Source organism: Thermobia domestica, chromosome 11 (assembly GCF_964235325.1).
Source record: "Thermobia domestica chromosome 11, izTheDome1.hap1.1, whole genome shotgun sequence".
Lineage (NCBI taxonomy): Eukaryota > Metazoa > Arthropoda > Insecta > Zygentoma > Lepismatidae > Thermobia > Thermobia domestica.
The window spans coordinates 227953130-227973772 of NC_137464.1; the positions used below are offsets into that span (position 1 = coordinate 227953130).

Sequence of the window (20643 nt, forward strand, 5' to 3'; positions counted from 1 at the left end):
GTGATACAAAAGCACCATTATTACGTATAGCAACAATCTCTGATATTAAATACGGAAAAGTTCAAACAATTACCTTTGAAGATATTCATTATATGCCACTTGCAAAATTTTGTTTTAACACAATTGAAATACTATTAAAAGATCATGCAGGGCGAAATTTGCCATTTCGTTATGGGACACTGACCGTAACACTACATTTTAAACGCTCTCCTGCATCTGCTAAATAATAATTATAGAAAAAGATGAGAGCAAGACGTATTACTTATCACCGTGGACGCGGAATACCATATTTTTCAGGACCTGTATATCAAAGGGGACATGGTATAGGTAGTTTCTTTAAAGGATTATTTCGTTTTGCTTTACCATTTCTTAAACAAGGTGCAAAAACTGTAGGGCGTCAAGCATTACAAACCGGTATGCAAGTTGCGGGTGATGTATTAGAAAATCGACCATTTAAAGAATCTGTTCGTGCGCGTGTAAAAGAAGCTGGTAATAGTTTAAAGACAAAAGCAATTAATAAAGTTGGGCAGTTGCTAACTGGTAACGGCAAGAGACGGTCACGCAAGAGGAAAGCTCCTGCAATTGTAAAGTTTGGACCACCAACAAAACGTAAACATATACACGACATCTTTTCATAATGGCGCTCCTAAATTCAAGTAGTTTTGAATGTTGTACCAATGAATTTGATTTCTTTTCTATACCAATGACACAAACAGCTATTGAAGCAACTACAAATGCTGAATATCGTCCTATTTCCACATTAACCTCAGAAGGACCTATTGAATTTTTTATTCCAGGAGAAACGGGAATTTATTCATCCTGCATATCTACATGTTTATGTACGTTGTAAAATTACTAAAACTGATGGTACAACTTTAGCTAATGATGATACTGTTGCACCAGTAAATAATTTCTTACATTCTTTATTTAGTCAAATTGATATTTCGTTAAATGATAAATTAATTAGTTCTTCATCAGGATCTTATCCTTATCGAGCATACATTGAAACATTATTAAATTATTCTTATGAAGCTTCTCAAACACATTTAGCATGTGCATTGTGGCATAAAGATACTGCAAAAAATTTTAATAAATTAGATAATACAAATGCTGGTTTTCAAAAACGTGCTAATAAGGTGAAAAATAGTAAATCTTTTGAAATGTATGGACGTCTTCATACTGATATTGTAAGTTTAGATCGTATGCTTCCTAACAAAGTAAGTTTACGTGTAAAACTACATCGTAGTAAAGATAATTTTTGCTTAATGTCTCCTGAAAATACAAGTTATAAAGTTGCACTTGAGGAAGTTATTCTTCATGTACGACGTATTGATGTAGCTGCAGATTTAGCTATGCAATTAAATACACGAATGGGTTCGGAAACAGCCAAGTTACCTCTGACGAGAGTGGAGACAAGATCTTATACTATACCTGCACAAGTAAAGTCTTACAACATTGATAATCTTTTCCTGGGTAATGTTCCTAAAGGCCTGGTTATTGGTTTCATCTCCAACACAGCCTTCAATGGGAAATCACATCTTAATCCCTTTGAATTTCGAAACTTTAACGTTAACAAACTGCAATTACAAGTCGGCTCAAAATCATTTCCTCCCAACCCCCTCACTCCCGATTTTAATAACAATTTATACCTTCTAAGTTACTATACTTTGATTTCAGGTACTGGTATATATTATCAAAATTATTCACATACTGTTACTCTTGATGAGTATCCAAACGGATATGCTCTGTATGCTTTTATTCTATCTCCAACAGGAACTTTAGATGATAACACGTGGGATGTGGTACGCGATTCCCCTGTAAATTTAAAAGTATCATTTTCAGAAACTTTAACTGAACCTGTTACATGCATTGTGTACGCACAATTCGATTCTTTAGCACAAGTAGACAAAGATAGAAATATTTATACTGATAACACCTTCTAATTTATTCAGTTGAGTACGATGAGGGTTGTTGTACACTTCTCGGCGTATCATGATTACGAAGATGATTTTATTGTAAAAGAATTAGCCATTGTAAATCCTGACGTTCCCTTTCTCCAAAATTGGATTTTTAAACCACCATTTCCTTTAAATAAGTTAGCTGAGCCGATCGTAAGTACAAACAAATATCTAGGTGAGAATGTGTATGGCATTACCTGGCACGAAGGCGATGTAGAATATTCCCATCTTAAGGAAATACTTCAATCATATTGTTCAAATACTACAATATACACCTACGGAATAAATAGAAAATGTTTTCTTCAAGAAATTCTTCAAAGAGAAGTTACAAATTTAGAAGAAATAAACTGTCCAAAGTATACTGCATTAAGTTTTCACGTTCATCGGTGTGCACATAATAAGCATCGTTTCGGACAATATAGGTGCAGTGTTCATGAAGCATTACTGTATAGTGAATATGTAAAAGTGTATGACTATGTCTTACATGTGAATAGCAGTGATAGTTACATACCTACTACAATTAAAAACAATAATAATCTGCATCATGTATAGTGACGAATTGTTAAAAGTGTTACTAAGTGATAAAGTGACTGGTGCAAGTGTTACTGGAATTTACCCTATTGACAGACTTCCTGTAACGGTAGAACCTCCTGCTGCACTTGTGATTAATCTTGATACATCTGATTCTGCTGGTTCCCACTGGGTCGCAGTGTACATCAGTAAGAAAAACATGGGTACTACTTTGACAGTCTTGCTATGGACATTCCCAAAGAAATAAAAAACTTTTCGTCGAAAAATACTAAAATGTACTTTACGAATAATCATCAATATCAACATGATAATTCTGTGTTGTGTGGGTATTTTGTGTTGTTCTTTTTGCATCATATTATCCGCACTCAATCATTTCAAAAGTGTTTAAAAATGTTTAACAAGAAAAATTTGAAAAAGAATGATGATATCGTTTATAAACGTGAACAAATTTTTTAAAAAAAGAAAACAGAAATATTTTTTTTTTAATTTTTTTTATTTTTTTTATTATATGTTTACAATTTTTTTATCAACTTTTTTTTCTTAAATTTTCAATAATTTTTTTTTAAAACTTACATCTTTGCATTTTATTTACAATTCCTAAGAAAAAAAACATTACAATCTTGATAATGCATTAGTTAATGCTGTTGATCTTTCATATTTCCACCAATAATTCAACTGTTGTGCATTACGATATGCACATCCTGATTTCTTTACAGTATTTGTATGAAAATTACAATAATCATTAAATGTGTTTGCACATAATTCACTTAATGGTGGACAATGTTTTGTTTCTAAATCAATGACATTATCTAATGCAAATATTCTTTTAATCCAAAGAGATTCCTCTAAACCTTTACAATAAAAGGATGAATTCTTTGAACATAATTGATATACAAGGTTTCGTATGCATGATACAGTATATCCAGTTTTGCTATTCCATTTCAAACCGTGTAAATTTAAAGTTAACCAATCAATTTGTTTTTGACATCCTAATGATAATAAATTATAATCTATTGGTGACTTTACCAAGCAATGGAAATTTACTGTATCATCGCATGCAGTTAAACAAAACTCACGAATGATAAATTCATTATCAGACATTTTAAAACCTTGAATATCTATATATATAAAAGAGAACGCACAAATCCTTTGTTAGCTCATCACGCTAATACGGCTGAACCGATTTCTTTCATTTTTGGGGGGTTATTAGAATTTGGACCCTAGATGGTTTTTATCATATCACTTTAATTTTTAATTACCAGTGTCTTGAGATAATTGACCATTCAGGTACAAATCCTTTGTTATTAGTTCATCATAGGTAAAAATAAACGTATTTATGCAACCCGCATGACCGTTAACTCGGCGGGTTAACATAAATGACAGGCGATATACAGCGGAAAATAGCTTGAATCTTCTGTTTAAAATTTTTTAATTGATTTGCTTATTTTTACAGACACTTTTACAATATGCCAGCACCGGGATGACCGCAGCGAAGCGGGGCGGGTTAACATAAATGACAGGCGATATAATGTTAAGATTTACTGCAATCTTCTATGGTTTTTATCATATCACTTGAAAGCGAAAAAGTAAAAATTATCTAAGTAACAAAGTTTATTGCGTTCCGGGGTGACCGCAGCGAAGCGGGGTGAACGCTGCTAGTCGATAATATATTGATTTACACATGGTGAAATTTCATTTGTGTGATAAATGAAAAACGGAATAATCTGTCCAACAAATTCTGTATTTTTTAAAAGATCACAAATTTTACGCATAAACCATATAAATGAGATTTCACTATGTTCTTGTTCAAAAACTTCAAAAAGTTCACTAAGAGTTTTATCAAGAGATAAGTACTTCGTTCCAAATGTTCCAGTATTATGAAGATGAGTACAATCATGAGGAAGATTTAACTTGCATTCCATGCATTCAATTGGATTGGTGTTACGTAAGTATACATTTATAGTTTTTCATACACAGTTCACATTAATGTTTTCATCACTGCATAACACACATGAAACACTAACTCTATTCGAATACATTTTCTCAATCTGAAATATTCGCTTTCCGTTTGTCTTTTCTTATGAAAATGTCCAGTAATTCCGGAAGATAGTCTGTATCACTTAATAATTCCACATACGTTTCATAGAATTTTTCTCTTGTTAATATTCCAATAATATGCGTGTTTGCATACAAGTAAAACACATCTTCTTCAACACTAGGACTTGCAATAATACTCCATGCACGGGTTTCCAATGACTCTGGGTGCACATTCATACAATCATGCGCAAAATCATGAGGGGCTCCTTCTCTACATCCATCGCATATTAATGTATCGTTGAAATCCCATTTTTCAATAGCCTTCTTTATACATTCACGGTCCACCTTTTGACTATTACAACAACAATCTAAACCCCAAAATCGTGATGTTCTTGATAATACTGCTGGTGATGACGGTGGTGTTGGTGAAACTGTTGTTAGCACTGGTGAATCTATTGCATCAAAATCATATTCTTCATCTGACGATGATTCGTATATTTCTGTTTCAGCATCGGATATTGCTTCAGTGTTAACCTCGTAGTGTTCTTCTTTCTCAAAGAGATGCATGGTGTCTCTATATATATTTTCCGCTATGACCCGTATTTAAAGTATTTTCATAGCCACAAGGTAATCACGTGTTCATCATTCGCCGCGCAAAACTTCTTTTCTATTACCAATTAGCATAGGGGCATGATTCAACATGTTTACCTGCCACGACCTCAATCCTCTTTGTATTCTTCGCCGACAATGTCTTGTGTTCACCTACCCTGACGCCAAACTTGTTTTTATTACTCTGTCGGCACTCTGTGATGTGTACTAAACACGTCGTCGGTTTTCCTTTGTATTTGTCTTCATGTTTTAACACGCACCTGTTACCCAACAACGCCATCTTTCCCTCTTGCCCAACGAGTTTCCAAAAGCGCGCGAAAAGTTCAGTTCATGTCTTAAGTTCACCAGCGAAAGACGTACAAAAACCACGCTCTGTATATGTACCAGCATTACATATCGTACCGCACTATACATATTTTATACACGACGTCTTTCAGACGGATAATCCACAATGTGTCCCGCATGAATAAAGTTTATTCCCTCCAATTTATTAGGAAAATACAAATAAGAAAGAGCTTCTAATGAAGCGAAAGAATGAAAAAACGATTCATCAAAATACAAGTTGCTATGCAAATGGTCAAATTAATTAATATAATCACAATCAAATTTAACAACGTGTATGCTTTAGCATACGATCCAATAAATAAGGAGCTTGCGGGGCAAGCAATCCAATAGAAATTGTTCCGACTAATTTATTAGGAGAATACAAATAAGAATGAGCTTCTAATGAAGCGAATTAATTAATATAATCACAATCAAATTTAACAACGTGTATGCTTTAGCATACGATTCAATAAATAAGGAGCTTGCAGAGCAAGCAATCCAATAGAAATTGTTCCGACTAATTTATTAAGAGAATGCAAATAAGAATGAGCTTCTAATGAAGCGTAAGAATGAAAAAACGATCCAATAAATAAGGAGCTTGCTTAGCAAGCGAACCAATACAATTGTTCCGACTAATTTATTAGGAAAATACAAATAAGAATGAGCTTCCTATAAAATAAAAGAATAATTAATTTGATCATAGCATAGCTGTTAGAAACAACCCTATCACAATCACGTGATACAGGTCCTTCAACCTCTTTTCTAGAGACTACTCCATCCCTCCTAACACTCATCCTTTTCCAGGAACCCATCTAACCACCTAACAAACAGGGTAATAAAACCACCTCCCCCTAAAACATCCCCAAGGCCAACACGGCCATATTGACATCAAAAGTCGTTAGGTAATAAAGCAATTAAGAGGGCAATAAAATCTATTGTGGTGTACAATCCTAGACATTCCTACTCCCCACTACCTCCTTAGGATATGTATTATAATGAAAGCAATATAACATCCCAGTTTGGATTAAGGCCTAACTATATACCAAAAGTAACTTCATTTGACTTTGCAATTTGACCGTGATGATCAGGCACACATAGTTACATTCAATTTTTTATATAATAATTTATATATTACAGTGATTCAAAAATGTATTTTTTTCCAGTAGTTAGCTCCTCTAAAAACTCACACGTCTCGAAAGCCAAGTAGTATAAGTCCTATTGCTATTATTACAATTACAAATATCAATATCCAAAAGTGCTTGGTTTTTTTTTTTTTTTTTTTTTTTTACTTAGATATTACCTAACCAGCGAACGAGTACGGACGGCTGGTTTAGTAACTAAAATACAAGCAACAGTGTTTCTAACCGGATTACTTCTAATTAATCTATCACCGTTCTTTTTGTCCTGTTCATAATAAACCACTTCAAGCATATGTTCAAGTTAAGACAAACACAGTTTCAAAAGTTATGTAGGTTATATCCAGAACATTTTAAGGGGCATACACTCTCCATATTAATTTGGCAATAACTTGCAAATAAACTAACCTCAGTGTTGTACAAAGAAACACTAAGAACTTCGTAGCATTCGAGGGTAGGGAATTCCTACTTCTCCTTAACAAAACCTCGAAGTTCATCTTTGTGAATCAAAGTAATACTTTGGCAACTGCGCTTTCATTGTTTAAAGCAAGTTCTATTGTTTTGTTTAAAGCAAGTTTTGAGATAAGACAGTGCGACCAAGTTGGACAATGTGATCTCCGATCGGTTGTCTAAGCAGTGTCTTGAGTAACAAAATTCTTTTGCATTGAGATTATTTTTGGATGTGCTGCGAAAGTTCGGTCAGAGAGAAACTGATAACCTTTGACCCGAAGGAGACTTGGATCCGCCCCTGATTGAGATGGTAAAGATAACTTTCTCTGATGTGTAACCTGTCATTAGCACGCTTTTGTAATTTTAAAAAATCCAGTATTTCTGCCATATTTTGAAAACTTTATTTAAAAGAAATATACCCAATGTTACATTGAGGGCGGTACGGAAGTGAGTAAGGTTTAAAGTGGGGTGCCTGACAATTGAAGGTTACTTATAACTCCAGTGAAATTCAGATAAAAATGAATTACGTATTAAAAAATAAAACATACAAAACACATTTTCAGGCTAAGTTACAGGCATTATGTTATTATAGAATAAATGCTACTTCTGAATGTGATTAGAGTGAATAGATATGTATTTGAATAACAAAACCACTTGCATAAGTTTTTCAAAGTATGAAGTTTGAGAAGAACGAAGTTTGTCTCCCACTGTTATCTCATGTTTCAAAGATACCGGCAATGAAACAATTGGCAGAAAATCACGCAGTCGCTTCTTACATCAATTCATGCAGAAGAAAATGAGTGCCAATGTTAGGTACCTAAGCTCAGTTAAAAAAAAAAAAAAAAAAAAAAAAAAAAACCTCTTGCAACCATACGTAGCACATTTTAATACTTAGACTTGAAACAAAAATACAGTTGCTTAAAGACGATTGCCTTTATCTTTGAATTTCATGTGGATAACAATACAGGTCTTTTCAGAAAGAGAAGGGGGAGGGGCAGGGTTTATTAAACAAGACTGTACATATGATATGTTTGAACCATAGGTAATTTGTGCGTAAGAGCTAAACTCAGTCCTCTGAAGTAAATCGACAAATGATTATGTATTACAGACACAAAGATAACACTAGGCTCCCAAGTTTCAAAATTATATTGTGTGTAAAAATAGTTAGTAGAGTTAATTCTTTGTCACCCGAGTCCTAGAATCTGAAAGTAATTCAGAGGGAGTTCAAGGTGAATTTCTCGACTCATAAATAAAAGTTGTGAATTCATTATGTGTTGAAGCAAAGATACTTACGCTTATATTACTCATACGCTGATGTTTTATCAATACTTTTATTCCACATTTATCAAAAGTCTGGATTTCGATAATAATCCTAAAAGAAAGATGCACTGTAATCAGATTTTACAAATCAATCCCGAAAGGCAAGCTATGCAATTCCATAGGCCTTTAAAGAAAATGAAGGAAAAATTCTTCTTCACCTTCCTTTCCTCCAATGGATTCACATTCATCGAGAAAATGAAATGAAATTTCTTTAGTTTAACGTCCCATGATTATGTTCTTTATGCTAGAGGAGAGAGATGATTAATGAAAATGAAGGATTGTAAAATTAATTTTTGGGCTCTCAGTGCGATTTCAACCCAGAACCACGTACAGCAAAGGCAGATGCGCTAGCCAATAGGCCAACAGAGAGAACTTCCACAGTTCTCGAGTGGAAACGTATCGGAATTCTTCCTTGCCTAAAACTCGAGAAAATAATTTATTTGTCAACCGATAAACATACACTTAAAACAAACACAAGCATCGTGAGCCTTAACTTGATTTACACTTACACTTACAAGGTATTTCGCAAAACTCTAAGCTATCAACCTTAAATTAATCCTTTAGCTATTGACATCTCATTCCTGCGTTTAACAGGTTGCTCCTGTTTTATAATGGAATCGAATGAAAGTAGGCCTAATCAATTTTATACAATCTGCTTAATACACGGTAGAAACTTACTTACGTTCTGTGTTGTTCTTAAATTGTTAATTTCTATGCATATGTCATTATCCACAATACATCTGCATTACTGCAGGAATGGTGAACCATTCCTGCATTCAATAATAACTATATAATTTATAGCGTTCTTTATTAAGCGCAAAGAGATTAGGCTACTTACAACATGTAAACCGCAACCTTTAAAAAGCGTTGGATACACTGCGTAAGGCTCTCCGCTTCCCTGTTCCAACGCGCTTACTTAGAAACTGATGTAAACACAACAGCACTAATATCCGCCAGAAACCGCACTAATATCCTACCTCAGGTAAGTAGACAGAAACAAATGGAAAAGGAAGGGAAATGGTGGTCTTGAAAGTAAAACGCAGACAAATTCACTAGTCTTCAGAAGATACTGTCTATAATGCAGTGAGCAGAGTGGATCGGTAGGTCAGAGTGAGTCGGTGGATCTCAGTGGGTCACGGTGGGTGGTGGGTCAGAGTGGGTCACGGTGGGTGGTGGGTCAGAGTGGGCCACGGTGGATGGTGGGTCGCAGTGGGTCATGGTGGGTGGTGGGTCGCAGTGGGCCACGTACATTTGACCCACGACCCACTGACCCACTCAGAAAACTTGACCCACTTGACCCACTGACCCACTCCATCTCTGGTTAGCACACGCGCCTTTGGCTTGGAGCACCCGGGCGGCGGGAGCTCATGTGGTTCGAATTCCACATTAATCAGTAGATCCACGTCTCATATAGTCCTGCTGGTGAACGGGGCGTTAAACTCAAACTCAACTCAACTTAACTTAAATCGGAAGTGGTAGAAATCAACCTATTCCAGTTTCTGTGTTGATCGCAATTGAGCAAAAACTGTAGGAAATAGCGACAAGTTATCCTTTGGAATCGACTAAATGCCACATGAATAGGTTCAATTTTCTTCATTACACTCTATTCAAACCGGAACTGGTAGAAATTAAGCATTTCCGGTTTCAGTGTTGATCGTCATAGAGCAAACACTGTAAGAAATAGCCCCAAGCGGTCCTTTGGAATCGATTCAGTGCCACATGAATAGGTTCAATTTCCTTCATTACCCTCTATACTAACCAAAAGTGGTAGTAATTAAGTATATCCAGTTTCAGTGTTGATCGTCATAGAGCAAACACTGTAAGAAATAGCTCCAAGTGATCCTTTGGAATCGACTCAGTGCCACATGAATATGTTCAATTTCCTTCATTACCCTCTATACAAACCGGAACTGGTAGAAATTAAGTATTTCCGGTTTCAATGTTGATCGCCATAGTACAAATACGGTAATAGATAGCGAAAATCAGTTTTCTCGAATCGATTCAGAGTCAGAAGGATACCATCTTCACTTGCATCAAATTTATTACTTCTTCTGGTTCCAATAATGTTCTCCAAAAAGAAATACTTTAAGAGATGGTGAATAATGGCTTTCTGATATCCCTTTATTGCTACCAGAATTTAAACACGTTTTACTTCAGCTTCACTGTTGAATTTGGATAATTTAGAAGTTTACAGCAGTTTCACAGTGCGAAACAAAACTGTCTTGTGGGTTTTCATTAGTTATGAAGGTTACTTTTTTCTTTCCATTAATTACGAAGGTAAACTATTTTCCTTTTCTTTAGTTACCAAGGCAACTACAGGGTGTCCGGAATGGGACTGATGGTTTTTAAAAGTGTATAGTTTTAGTATGGTCTGAAATACAGAAAAGAAAGCCATACATATTGATGGAAAACTCAAAAAGGTTTGTTCAGAAAACGTTCATACTTGGACAACAACCGGCGAAGGCGCTAATATCGCCGATAAACAGATATGGCGTCCGCAGTCGAAAAGGCGCAATGCGTGTTTTGGTTTGCAGAGACAAATGTTACCCCTCTGGAATTCTTCCTATGGGGGTATGTGAAAGACATTGTGTTCTGGTGAGAAGGTGTCTAACCTTAATGAATTAAAGAACCGTATTAGGATACGATTGCTTCAGTAAGACCTCAGATGGTACAGAATACGTGAAGAGGGATTGAGTTCAGACTAGATATTGTAAGAGTTACAAATGGAGCTCACATGGAGTTACACTGAGTTAGAATGAATTGTAAGTAAGACGAAATAAACTTTTTGAGTTCTCCTTTAAAATGTATGTTTTTTTTTCTTCTGTATCTCTGATTATATTAAAACTATAAACTTTCAAAAACCGTCAGTCCTATTCCGGACACCCTGTATTATTTTGCTTTCATTAGTTACGAAGGCACTTTTTGGTTTATTTATCATTGGTTACGATGACGATGATTTATCTTTTGTTTGTTAGTTTGTTTGTTTTTCATTAGTTGCAAAGTTAACTATGCATAAACAACAAAAGTAGTTTCAAATTTATTAATACTTTCTTTAAATATGTTTCATGTTTATGACAGAGAATACGAAACAGAATACTGACACATCATTAATCAAGTATTTGATGGCAAACATATCATACCATATGATTTATAAAGGAATAAAACATTTATTTTCGAAAAATGAATTCATTCTCTTTGTTAACTGTTATAAAATGTTTTCATAAGCTGCAAATAGCCTGTTAATGTTAACAATTCACTGTGTAATTGACCATTCTCTATGTGTACGTATTGCAGCAAATTTACGTCACGTTATGAATGTCGTCGTTTGTTTATATAAAAGGCTACAGCTAAAGAAAAGCACTGATATATTATTGACATTATGTTTTGATTGCCTTTCTGTATATATATTGTTTTCTACATTATTCTACAATGGTGTATATTTTAATCTCCTTTTACATCTTAAATTAATTAAATGGTGTAGACTACTTCTAATGGACCCATGTTTTACAAAGTTTACAGGTAACACATATTGTTCGGGAATGAAAAAAAAAAAAAACACGTCCATGTAGAATTATTGAATTAATGCTAGCGACTTCATTTTTTATAAAATGAATGTCTAGAGAAATTTAAAAGACAAAAACCTACCCGAAATTGTTATTCTCTCTTTTTTTTATATAACTCAATCGTAATTAATTTAAGAAGTACAGTAAGAGTCACTAAAACTCGGCACTCAATAATCCGGCAGTACGGATAACTCGGCCACATCCTGCCAGGATGAAAAACCCCGCGCGCAGACCCATTCAAGGTCATTGGCTAGTTAATTTTCATTATAGACAGCTTTATGCCATCATAAAGTATTTTTCTGAGGTCTGTCTTATCAGGAAAATTACTGTACAGTGTGTGTTCATTAATTTTCATTTTCATGTATAGTAAAGGCTCTATGCCTTCATAAAATACATATTTTTTTCCTTTGTTTAAGGGTATTTGGGGAGTTTATTCTCTGTTGTATCCTCAAGACACCAATGCACCCAAGTACAGTACTGTATTTTCTGAGGAAACACTCTTACTTATTCTTTTTTTAACTCCATTCTCGAAACAAGACATTTTCACGAACTCGGCCACCCTTTAGTCCACATTAGGCCAAGTTTTCGGGACTCTAACGTAGAAAGAAATAGTCTATCACCAGTGATGTCAACTCAAAAAAGAACTTTGCTCTTAAATTATATCTAAATATTTTTAAATTCTGAAGTGGCATTTCTTCTCTCCTTGTTTTAAAAGCGATATTTATATTAGACTTCAGAGGTATAATTTGAGTTTCTATATGAAAAATAAATAAATAAAGGGGAAACGGTTTATATGAGTGTTGTGTCTCTTAAATAAACAATGCCACAACTTCAAAATAATGTGGGAACCGCAATTTGATATAGAAAAATGGGGTAGAAATCTCCGGAATATCTCCTAAAATTTGAAAATCTCATATATTCTCCTGAGGCAAGCATTTTCCATATACGATGGGGTGATGAAAAGTTCCTGGCTTTGTCAAGAAAAACAAGTACCAGAGGTCTGAGATTACATTTTTATTTAACGTATTCGCCATTGAAATCAGTACACTTTTAACAGTGTTGTTGAAGCTTTTCTAGCCCATGCAAAAAAAAAAAAAGTTATTTTCCCTCAAACCAGCTCTCAGCAACCTGTGTGATGTGAAAAATGTTCTCAAAACGGTGACCCTTCAGGTGATTTTTCAGGTTGGGAAATAGAAAATAGTCAGAAGTGGAAAGATCTGGGGAGGAAGGTGGGTGGTGGACCAATTGGAAACCCAGGGTGGCCAATTTGGCAGCAACAATGTTTGATTTGTGTACGGGTGTATTATCGTGCAACACCATGATCCCTTTTGTGAGCTTTACACGGTATTTCCTCTTAATTGGCCCTTTCAGCTGGTCTAGAAGACTAGCATAATACTCTCAGGTGATAGAGGCGCCAATCGGTAGGTAGTTCATTCACCATTATAATGCCATCTTCGTCCCAGAAAACGGACGCCAGTACTTTTTTGGCCAATTTCTGGATACGAAACTTTTCGGGGCGTGGGAACCACTATGACACCATTCCTTTGACTGTTCATTGGTTTCGGGATTATAAATATGAAGCCAGGATTCATCCTCTGTCAGGTGGTCTAGCCAAAAGTCATTTGCCTTTTCAAAATGGGCCAAGGTGGCTTTGGATGCCTCGACACGTTTCTTCTTTTGATCCGTACTCAAAGTTCCGGCACCCATTTCGCTGAAAGCATGCGGATGTTTAGGACTGTGGTAATAATATAACCTGGAGATGTCAGTATCTGGGAATCTTTTTGGCGGATATTCGGCGGTCCTCAAGAATCAGCGAATGGACAGTATCGCATGTTTGGTGGTCTGTTGAGGTTGACGGGCATCCGCTACGGGGCTCATCTTCCACCGTGAAATGGCCAGTCTTAAAACGTGATATCTAGGAACAGTATGTGTAACTTATATGTAATACACGTTGCTAATATTCTTTGTTATACACGTTCAAGTATGGCTGAACAAATTCACTTTAGATGATCAATGCAAAAGTTAACAGAATTTGAACAGTTCCATGCTGGTGGGGGTTCAAGCTGTAAAGTTCTTGGCCTGGCAGTGAGAGACTGGTCAAACATGTACTTTTCTACACAGTCTCCTTTTAGGTCAATGGACTTTATTCAACGGTTTTCCTGTGAGTGGATTCTATCCCTGAACGTGACTCTATAAGGTCTGCAAAACATTCATCTATGGCTGCCATAAACTCTTCACTATACTGCAAACGGTCTCAAAGTACAAATTTCTTTAGGTGTGGGAATAAGTGAAAATCAGAGGGGTGACAAATCTTATGAATAGAGTGGATGTTGCAACAATTCGTACTTCAAATACCTCAGTTTTCCAATTGCCAAGGCATCTTGTCCTGTGCTTATGAAAGATTATTTTTTTTACTTTTGCAATGCAGTCTTTTTCTAACGTTTCTGCATCCAGTTCGTCCAGAAGACTTGCGAAAAATTCGTCAGTTATTATTTTTCTTTTCGTAAGGTAATCAATAGGAAGAATCGCTTTTGCATACAAGAAAACACAGACCTTTCAGGCAGATGAAATCGACTTTGCCTTTTTGGTGCGGGTCTACCGGCTTCTACCTACTGCTTTGATTGCTGTTTCATTTCTGACGTGTAGTGGTGGGCCTACATTTCGTCTAGAGTAACAAATTGGCGCAAAAAATCAGTTGATTTCTTTCTAGAACGGCCCGAACATTCCTAAGAAATTGATTTTCGCATTTGTTTTTGATCAACAACCAACAAATGAGGCACCCATCTTTTACAAAGCTTTCTTATATTTAAGTTTTCATGAGATACCATACTCTTTCTTCTTAGGCCTATAATATGGCATCAGCTTGTTTGCATCTGTGTTCGGAATTTTGAGACGCCCTTCATATCGATCGACTTCAAGAGAAATAGGCCACGTTTAAATTCACTCGCCCATTTCTTAACTGTTGAAAATGAAGGAGCAAATGCCTTATAAACTATTACCACTTTGAACAGATTTCCGTTGTCTATAAACCGTCCAATAGAAAGAATTTTGTGACTGCATTTTATTCCAGTTTATCCGTTTTCGCGAAGCACACATAAAGCGTTTACTTTCAAAAGCCACATAAACAAAACTATTTAATAGATCAAGTTGGCACTTGATATGCGTTACTTCGGAACATGTCCCAACATAACAAAAACAAACTTATTTTCATATCAACGCTTCTGTATGCAAGACAGAGAACTTTTTATGTTGTCCTCGTCGTTCCATTCATGGTGCAGGAAATATCGGTGTAAGCATTGTTTGATTGAAGTAATGTGTAGTAGGAAAAGTAGTGATTCTAGAAAGTTCTAACCTAATCTAATCTATCAAACATTTTTGTGCTTGCTTACACGCAGTGAGAGCTACCTTCTTGCAACATTTGAATTAAAAATAATTATGTTTCTTTATGCTATAGTGAAGTAAACTTACCAGTATTAACTATTAATGTTCTTATATTTTTCAGCATTCCGTGTGGGTGGTCAATTTCCTTACTTTTGGCTTGGGTGTATACTGCACGGTCTGGTTGTGGAAGGAGTATCCTATGCTTTTCCAGATATTGACTCGTTCTGGCATTCACAAACTCCCATAATATTTCTTGGCAGAAGACTACCACTTCACATCATTATACTGTGTAAGTAACTAACTCTTTCTATTTGTATCTACTTCCTAATACCTGGTATTAGTTATACAATCTTCTGCTACGTTTCTGGTAATCTAAGCAGAGAGACTAGCGTAGGATGTGAATTCAACCTTCGTTTGATGGTAGTGGGTAGTAAAATTGGATATAACTCTTTGATAGTGTTATCTATCAGTTAACAAATTAAAAGTTCAGTAAAAGTTGCCGTCAAAGTTAGTGTCTAACTTTACATCACATGACGTCATGAATATTATGCTCATGAAATTTTCAGTGTATACTCTTTCAAAGCGAGTTTCACAGTGTCAACGTCATAGGTGTAGGAGCGAGATTTCTGTTTTCTTTGCATGCAAGTTGTATTCCTAAGAAATGAAAACTACCAACTCATTCCTCAAAGCTTTACCTGAACACGAAGTAAAACCTACAATTCTCAGCGGTTTTGACATAATGTACTTGTACACTCGTGTCCAAAATTATTGTCGTATGTCTATAAATATGTTGTTGTAGGAATATAACTTGATAACGAATTCGTCCGATATTTCTTATAATGTTAGTATGTGTATAATCGGCAAAGACATGTATGTGGCAAATTTCATGTCAAAAGAGTAGTAAATAAGAACAATAAAACGAAATTAAAATTGTCTTGTCCATTTAGCAACATTTTGTTTTACTCATTCTAATTTTCGAATTTATAATTCTTTTCCTATGAAATTTACCACAAATATACATTTCCCAATTAAACACATAGTATCAGTATTAAATGTACCCTGCAAAATCATTATTAAATTGTATTCTTGCAAGAAGACAGTTATAAATATGCGACATGAGTGTACCTTCGTGTGAAAAACTTTTTAACACTTTAAAGGCTCCCATCCACCCATCACGGGTAGAGGCTATCTCCAGTGATATGAGAGCTCCCTCGTGGCTAAATGGTTATCGTGCGTGTATTCGGCGAGGAAGACCCGACTTCAATTTCCGGCAAGAGCTTATGTGATTCGGATCCTACGTTATGTTGTAGATTCATGCCTTATATAATCTTGCTACTGAGAGGGACGCTAAATCCCGATCCAACCATAGTTCACTGTTACAACTGTTCATCCGTTACGAAGGTAAATTTATATTAAGTGTTACGAGCTCATTCAATACAATGGCTGTTATTTTTACATTATTCGGTTCATTTTATTATTCACTCATAATTACATTTACTGATATTTATTACTGATTTTTATTTATTTTTGTAATTTGCTTTAATTTCTTCGCAGCATAGCCTGCCAAGCAGTAGCGTAGAGTGATATGAGACATTGAGACACTGTCTACCCTTTCAAATTAAAAGAACATAGCTTTAGAATTTCCTTCTTAATAAGGAATAATGTATATTTCATGTTGAAGAAAAATACATAAATACTAGGGCCATCGATAGCTTGGTTAATAAGAATAGTAGTAGAGTCAAATTTCTAAATAATTTTACTTTTAAAAACTCGGGAAAAAAAGTTCTATCTCCGTCAAACAGGCTGCACAGAGACAACCAGGACACAACAAAAAGTATGTCTCAACGCGTCTGAAACAAATACACTTGAGAAAGCGGCGCGTGCATGTGGCTGTAGGCTTCTCACTCGCTGAAACAACCTAGCAAAGATACATTGGGCAAAACGTCTCAGTAGCAGTGATGCCGTACTTAGCGAAATGATACCATTTTAAATCCCGTATTCTTTTCATTCTTCCTTTTAGATATTCAATCATATTTCAAGGAAAATTATTAAGAAATAGAAGGAAATAAAAAACCTAAATTAATAACTACCTTAAGAAGGTTTTATGGATACAGTAATTCATATAAATCTTTCACGATCTAGGTTCAGCTTCTGTTTAATCGCAATACTAGAGTGTATCAACACTGGAAAAGGTAAAAGCAAGGGCTGGAGGTTTTGTAGTCTGCTATTTTGTTGTTCCTTTTAAAATTGTTAGGTAAATTTGTATCTGAGTCTCTCTGAGTTATTTATTATGTGCAAATCTAATTATTGGAAATAGATTTTCTGCACCAGTTGTTATTAAATGGCTATAAAATGTAAATCTCATAAAAATTAGTATTAACTTTAAAAATAGTCAATTTATGAGTTTACTTTTTGAATCAGGAATCCTGCAAAGCTAATAGGAAGATTACACATAAAAGTAAATTATTAATTCAATTTAATATATTTAGTGTATGTACAGAGATTTGTCAGAATAAATTTATATCAATATACTGGCTTAATTTAATCGTTAAGGTATGTGTTTATCGAAATTAGTTTTCTGTACATTATATATAGTAGTGCAACCTCGCGAAAATAAGTTTCTAACAAAATTTTGTTAGGAGTTTCATATATATATATATATATATATATATATATATATATATATATATATATATATATATATATATATGTGTGTGTGTGTGTGTGTGTGTGAAAATGTAAAAATTGTTACACTAAAAATGTTCCTTTCGGAAATTATTATTAAAACAGAGTTCCTAAAATTTTACTTATTCAGAGGTTTTCTTCAGGAAGCAAAAACCTTAAACTCATAATTTTATTAGAATCTGGATATCGATGCGATCTTTCGCACTATGTGACTGCTCTTTCTAATAATAGACTAAAAATGAAATGAAATCTTTGAGTTTTACGTCCGACGGTTATGTCGGCTGGGCTAAAGTAGACGGTGATGATGAGAAATGAATGAAATGATGGAATGAAGAAAGTGAGAGGAAACGGCAGAACCCCAAGAAACCCCAACACACGGTGTTTTTCACCATAAAATTCACTTGGCGCGAACTGGGATCGAACCAAAGACCCCATGCACCACTGAGCCACCCCGCCCCCAAATAATTGATAATTTTCATATATTTGGATATATGTGGAGTATAAACATGTGGATTTTAGGTTACAAGAGACGTCAATCTATCTCAATATTGATATGAGGTTTTAAACTGCAAATAACTCCAAAATAAATAAAGAAAATGATAAAATCGAAAAGTCTAAAGCTATTGTTATTATTGAATAATATAAATGGAAAAATTTTGTAACAAGTGTTTAAAGAGAAGCCTCGGTAGCTCGGTTGCAGAGCAGTGAACTCTGAGCGTAGGGTCCCTGGTTAGATTCCAAATCCCACCAAGTTGGTTTTATACGGGACATACACTGTGTGGGTAGATTTTCTCGATATTCTCTCCCGTTCTCTCTCACTTTCGTCACTCCACCACTATAATCCAACTCATCACCATTTGCCTTGGTCCCAGAGCATAATCGTGTAGCACTGAACTCTCTGTATATATATCCTGTCTACCCATTGCAAAACTTAACGCTACGCTACTGCTGCCAAGTTCTAGTTCCACACAGAATGTTCCAAAAGTCCTGCAAAAAAAGTAAAAAGCTGTAACTTTTAAAGTACTACTTATAATTTTGTATTTTGTTTGTAATGTTTAGTGGAAATGTTAAAATTTTTGTTGGCAACAATGAGCGGATGTAAACGTTGACGTCATAACAGCGAATCACGTGACAAAGATGGCGTCTACTCAAGAGAAAGCGCAGTGTGTGGCGTGGTTTTGTGAGATAGAATCTAGTGTTTTGGTGAGAATAAAATTCCGACAAAAATATCAGAAACAACCACCTGCAGGTTCAAGTATCAAGAGATGGTACGATAAGTTCCTAGCTAGCGGTAGTGTCTTGAACTTGTCTCGTAGCGGAAGGCAAACAACCAGTGTTGATGTGATTCAGCCCATGCAGGAAAGCGTGTTGCGAAGTCCAAAGAAATCGTTGAAACGCAGATCCTTGGAGCTGCGAGTGCCAATGACAACGCTACACAATATCGTTCGTAAGAAGATGATACAGAAGTTTACAAGCAAAAACCGAAAGATGTTCAGGACCTCCGGAAGAAGATACGTAATGTGATTGGGAGTATTACGGATGAAATGCCATTCTTGGATTCCCGAAAAGACTTCAGCAATGTTTGGACGTAAATGGTGTTCAGCTGGAGGTTTGGCGTTGAAAAAATGCTTGAAAACAAAATTTCAGACTTTCTTACAAGTCCACTAAAAGTTTTGTACAAATACAGTAAATGGTTACAAAGTTACAGCTTTTTACTTTTTTGCAGGACTTTTGGAAGACTCTGTATAATGTGTTTAATCCAGTTTGATATTTTAAAAATATATTCGCATATGCAACTAATTTTAGCATACTTAAATGTTTCAAGTATATAACATGTGAATGTTTTATCATGAAATTCATTTATTTCAAGTAGAGAAATACATATTAATTTTAATTTAAGAAAAAATGCATCGTAATGTAAGTATGAGATTAATTCCGAAAGTAAGTTCTATTTTTAAGAAATACAAAGAAAGGTTTATTTTCAATAACATTTACGTTATTTTAAAGCTCGTACATTTACCTATATTTCTATATAACCCTATTTTGGTCGATGTTGGCGCTGAGGCAGTTTTTGTGTGCCCATGTCATACCACGTCATCGCCATGTGTTTGAGAAAGCGTTAAACCTAATCTTTCACCTTGTCGCCGTTGCTGAAGCGCGTCTTCCAACTTACGAAGCAGACGTCACTGTTTCACAGGTTTTGCTGAACCTTTCCGACTGTCTTGCTGGAAACTGACAGTCTTCCGCTGTTTTCTTCGTCGTGAATTTCAGTACCACCAGTCATAAACTGGTGGAACTTTACACTTGCGGTGACGTCAAGAGGAAGCTCCATTACAAACGGCTGCCAAGATACGGCAAGCTTGTTTGGGATAGGAAAAAACAACAACAAACGTAACAATATGGTCAACAGCCGCACGAACTGTTTCATTGCGTCCCCACCGCTTTGAAACCTTACTTTTTGATTACCCTCGTACTTAAAGGGGAATGTTAAGTTTCCTATTGTTACGGCAGGAGACAAATCTATCATCATCGTGCGGATAAGTGAGTAAATCTTGCAGGTGAGCTAGTCCTATATGTTTGCATATCAGTACATGTAATATAATATTCTACTAACTACAGTAGACCTACATGGTTATATGCGGAAGAATA

The 20643-nt window shown here is 35.3% G+C and overlaps 1 protein-coding gene across 1 annotated transcript in view; it reads left to right on the plus strand.

Moving 5' to 3' along the window:
• LOC145663763 (uncharacterized) overlaps nt 1-15598 on the plus strand; it is a gene marked incomplete at its 3' end in the record, with an annotated part of 79192 nt that extends 63594 nt beyond the window's left edge. The window contains 1 exon segment of the mRNA XM_081729852.1: nt 15431-15598. Coding sequence (XP_081585978.1) covers nt 15431-15598 — 168 coding nt within the window.
• Between the last annotated feature and the right edge of the window lie 5045 nt (nt 15599-20643).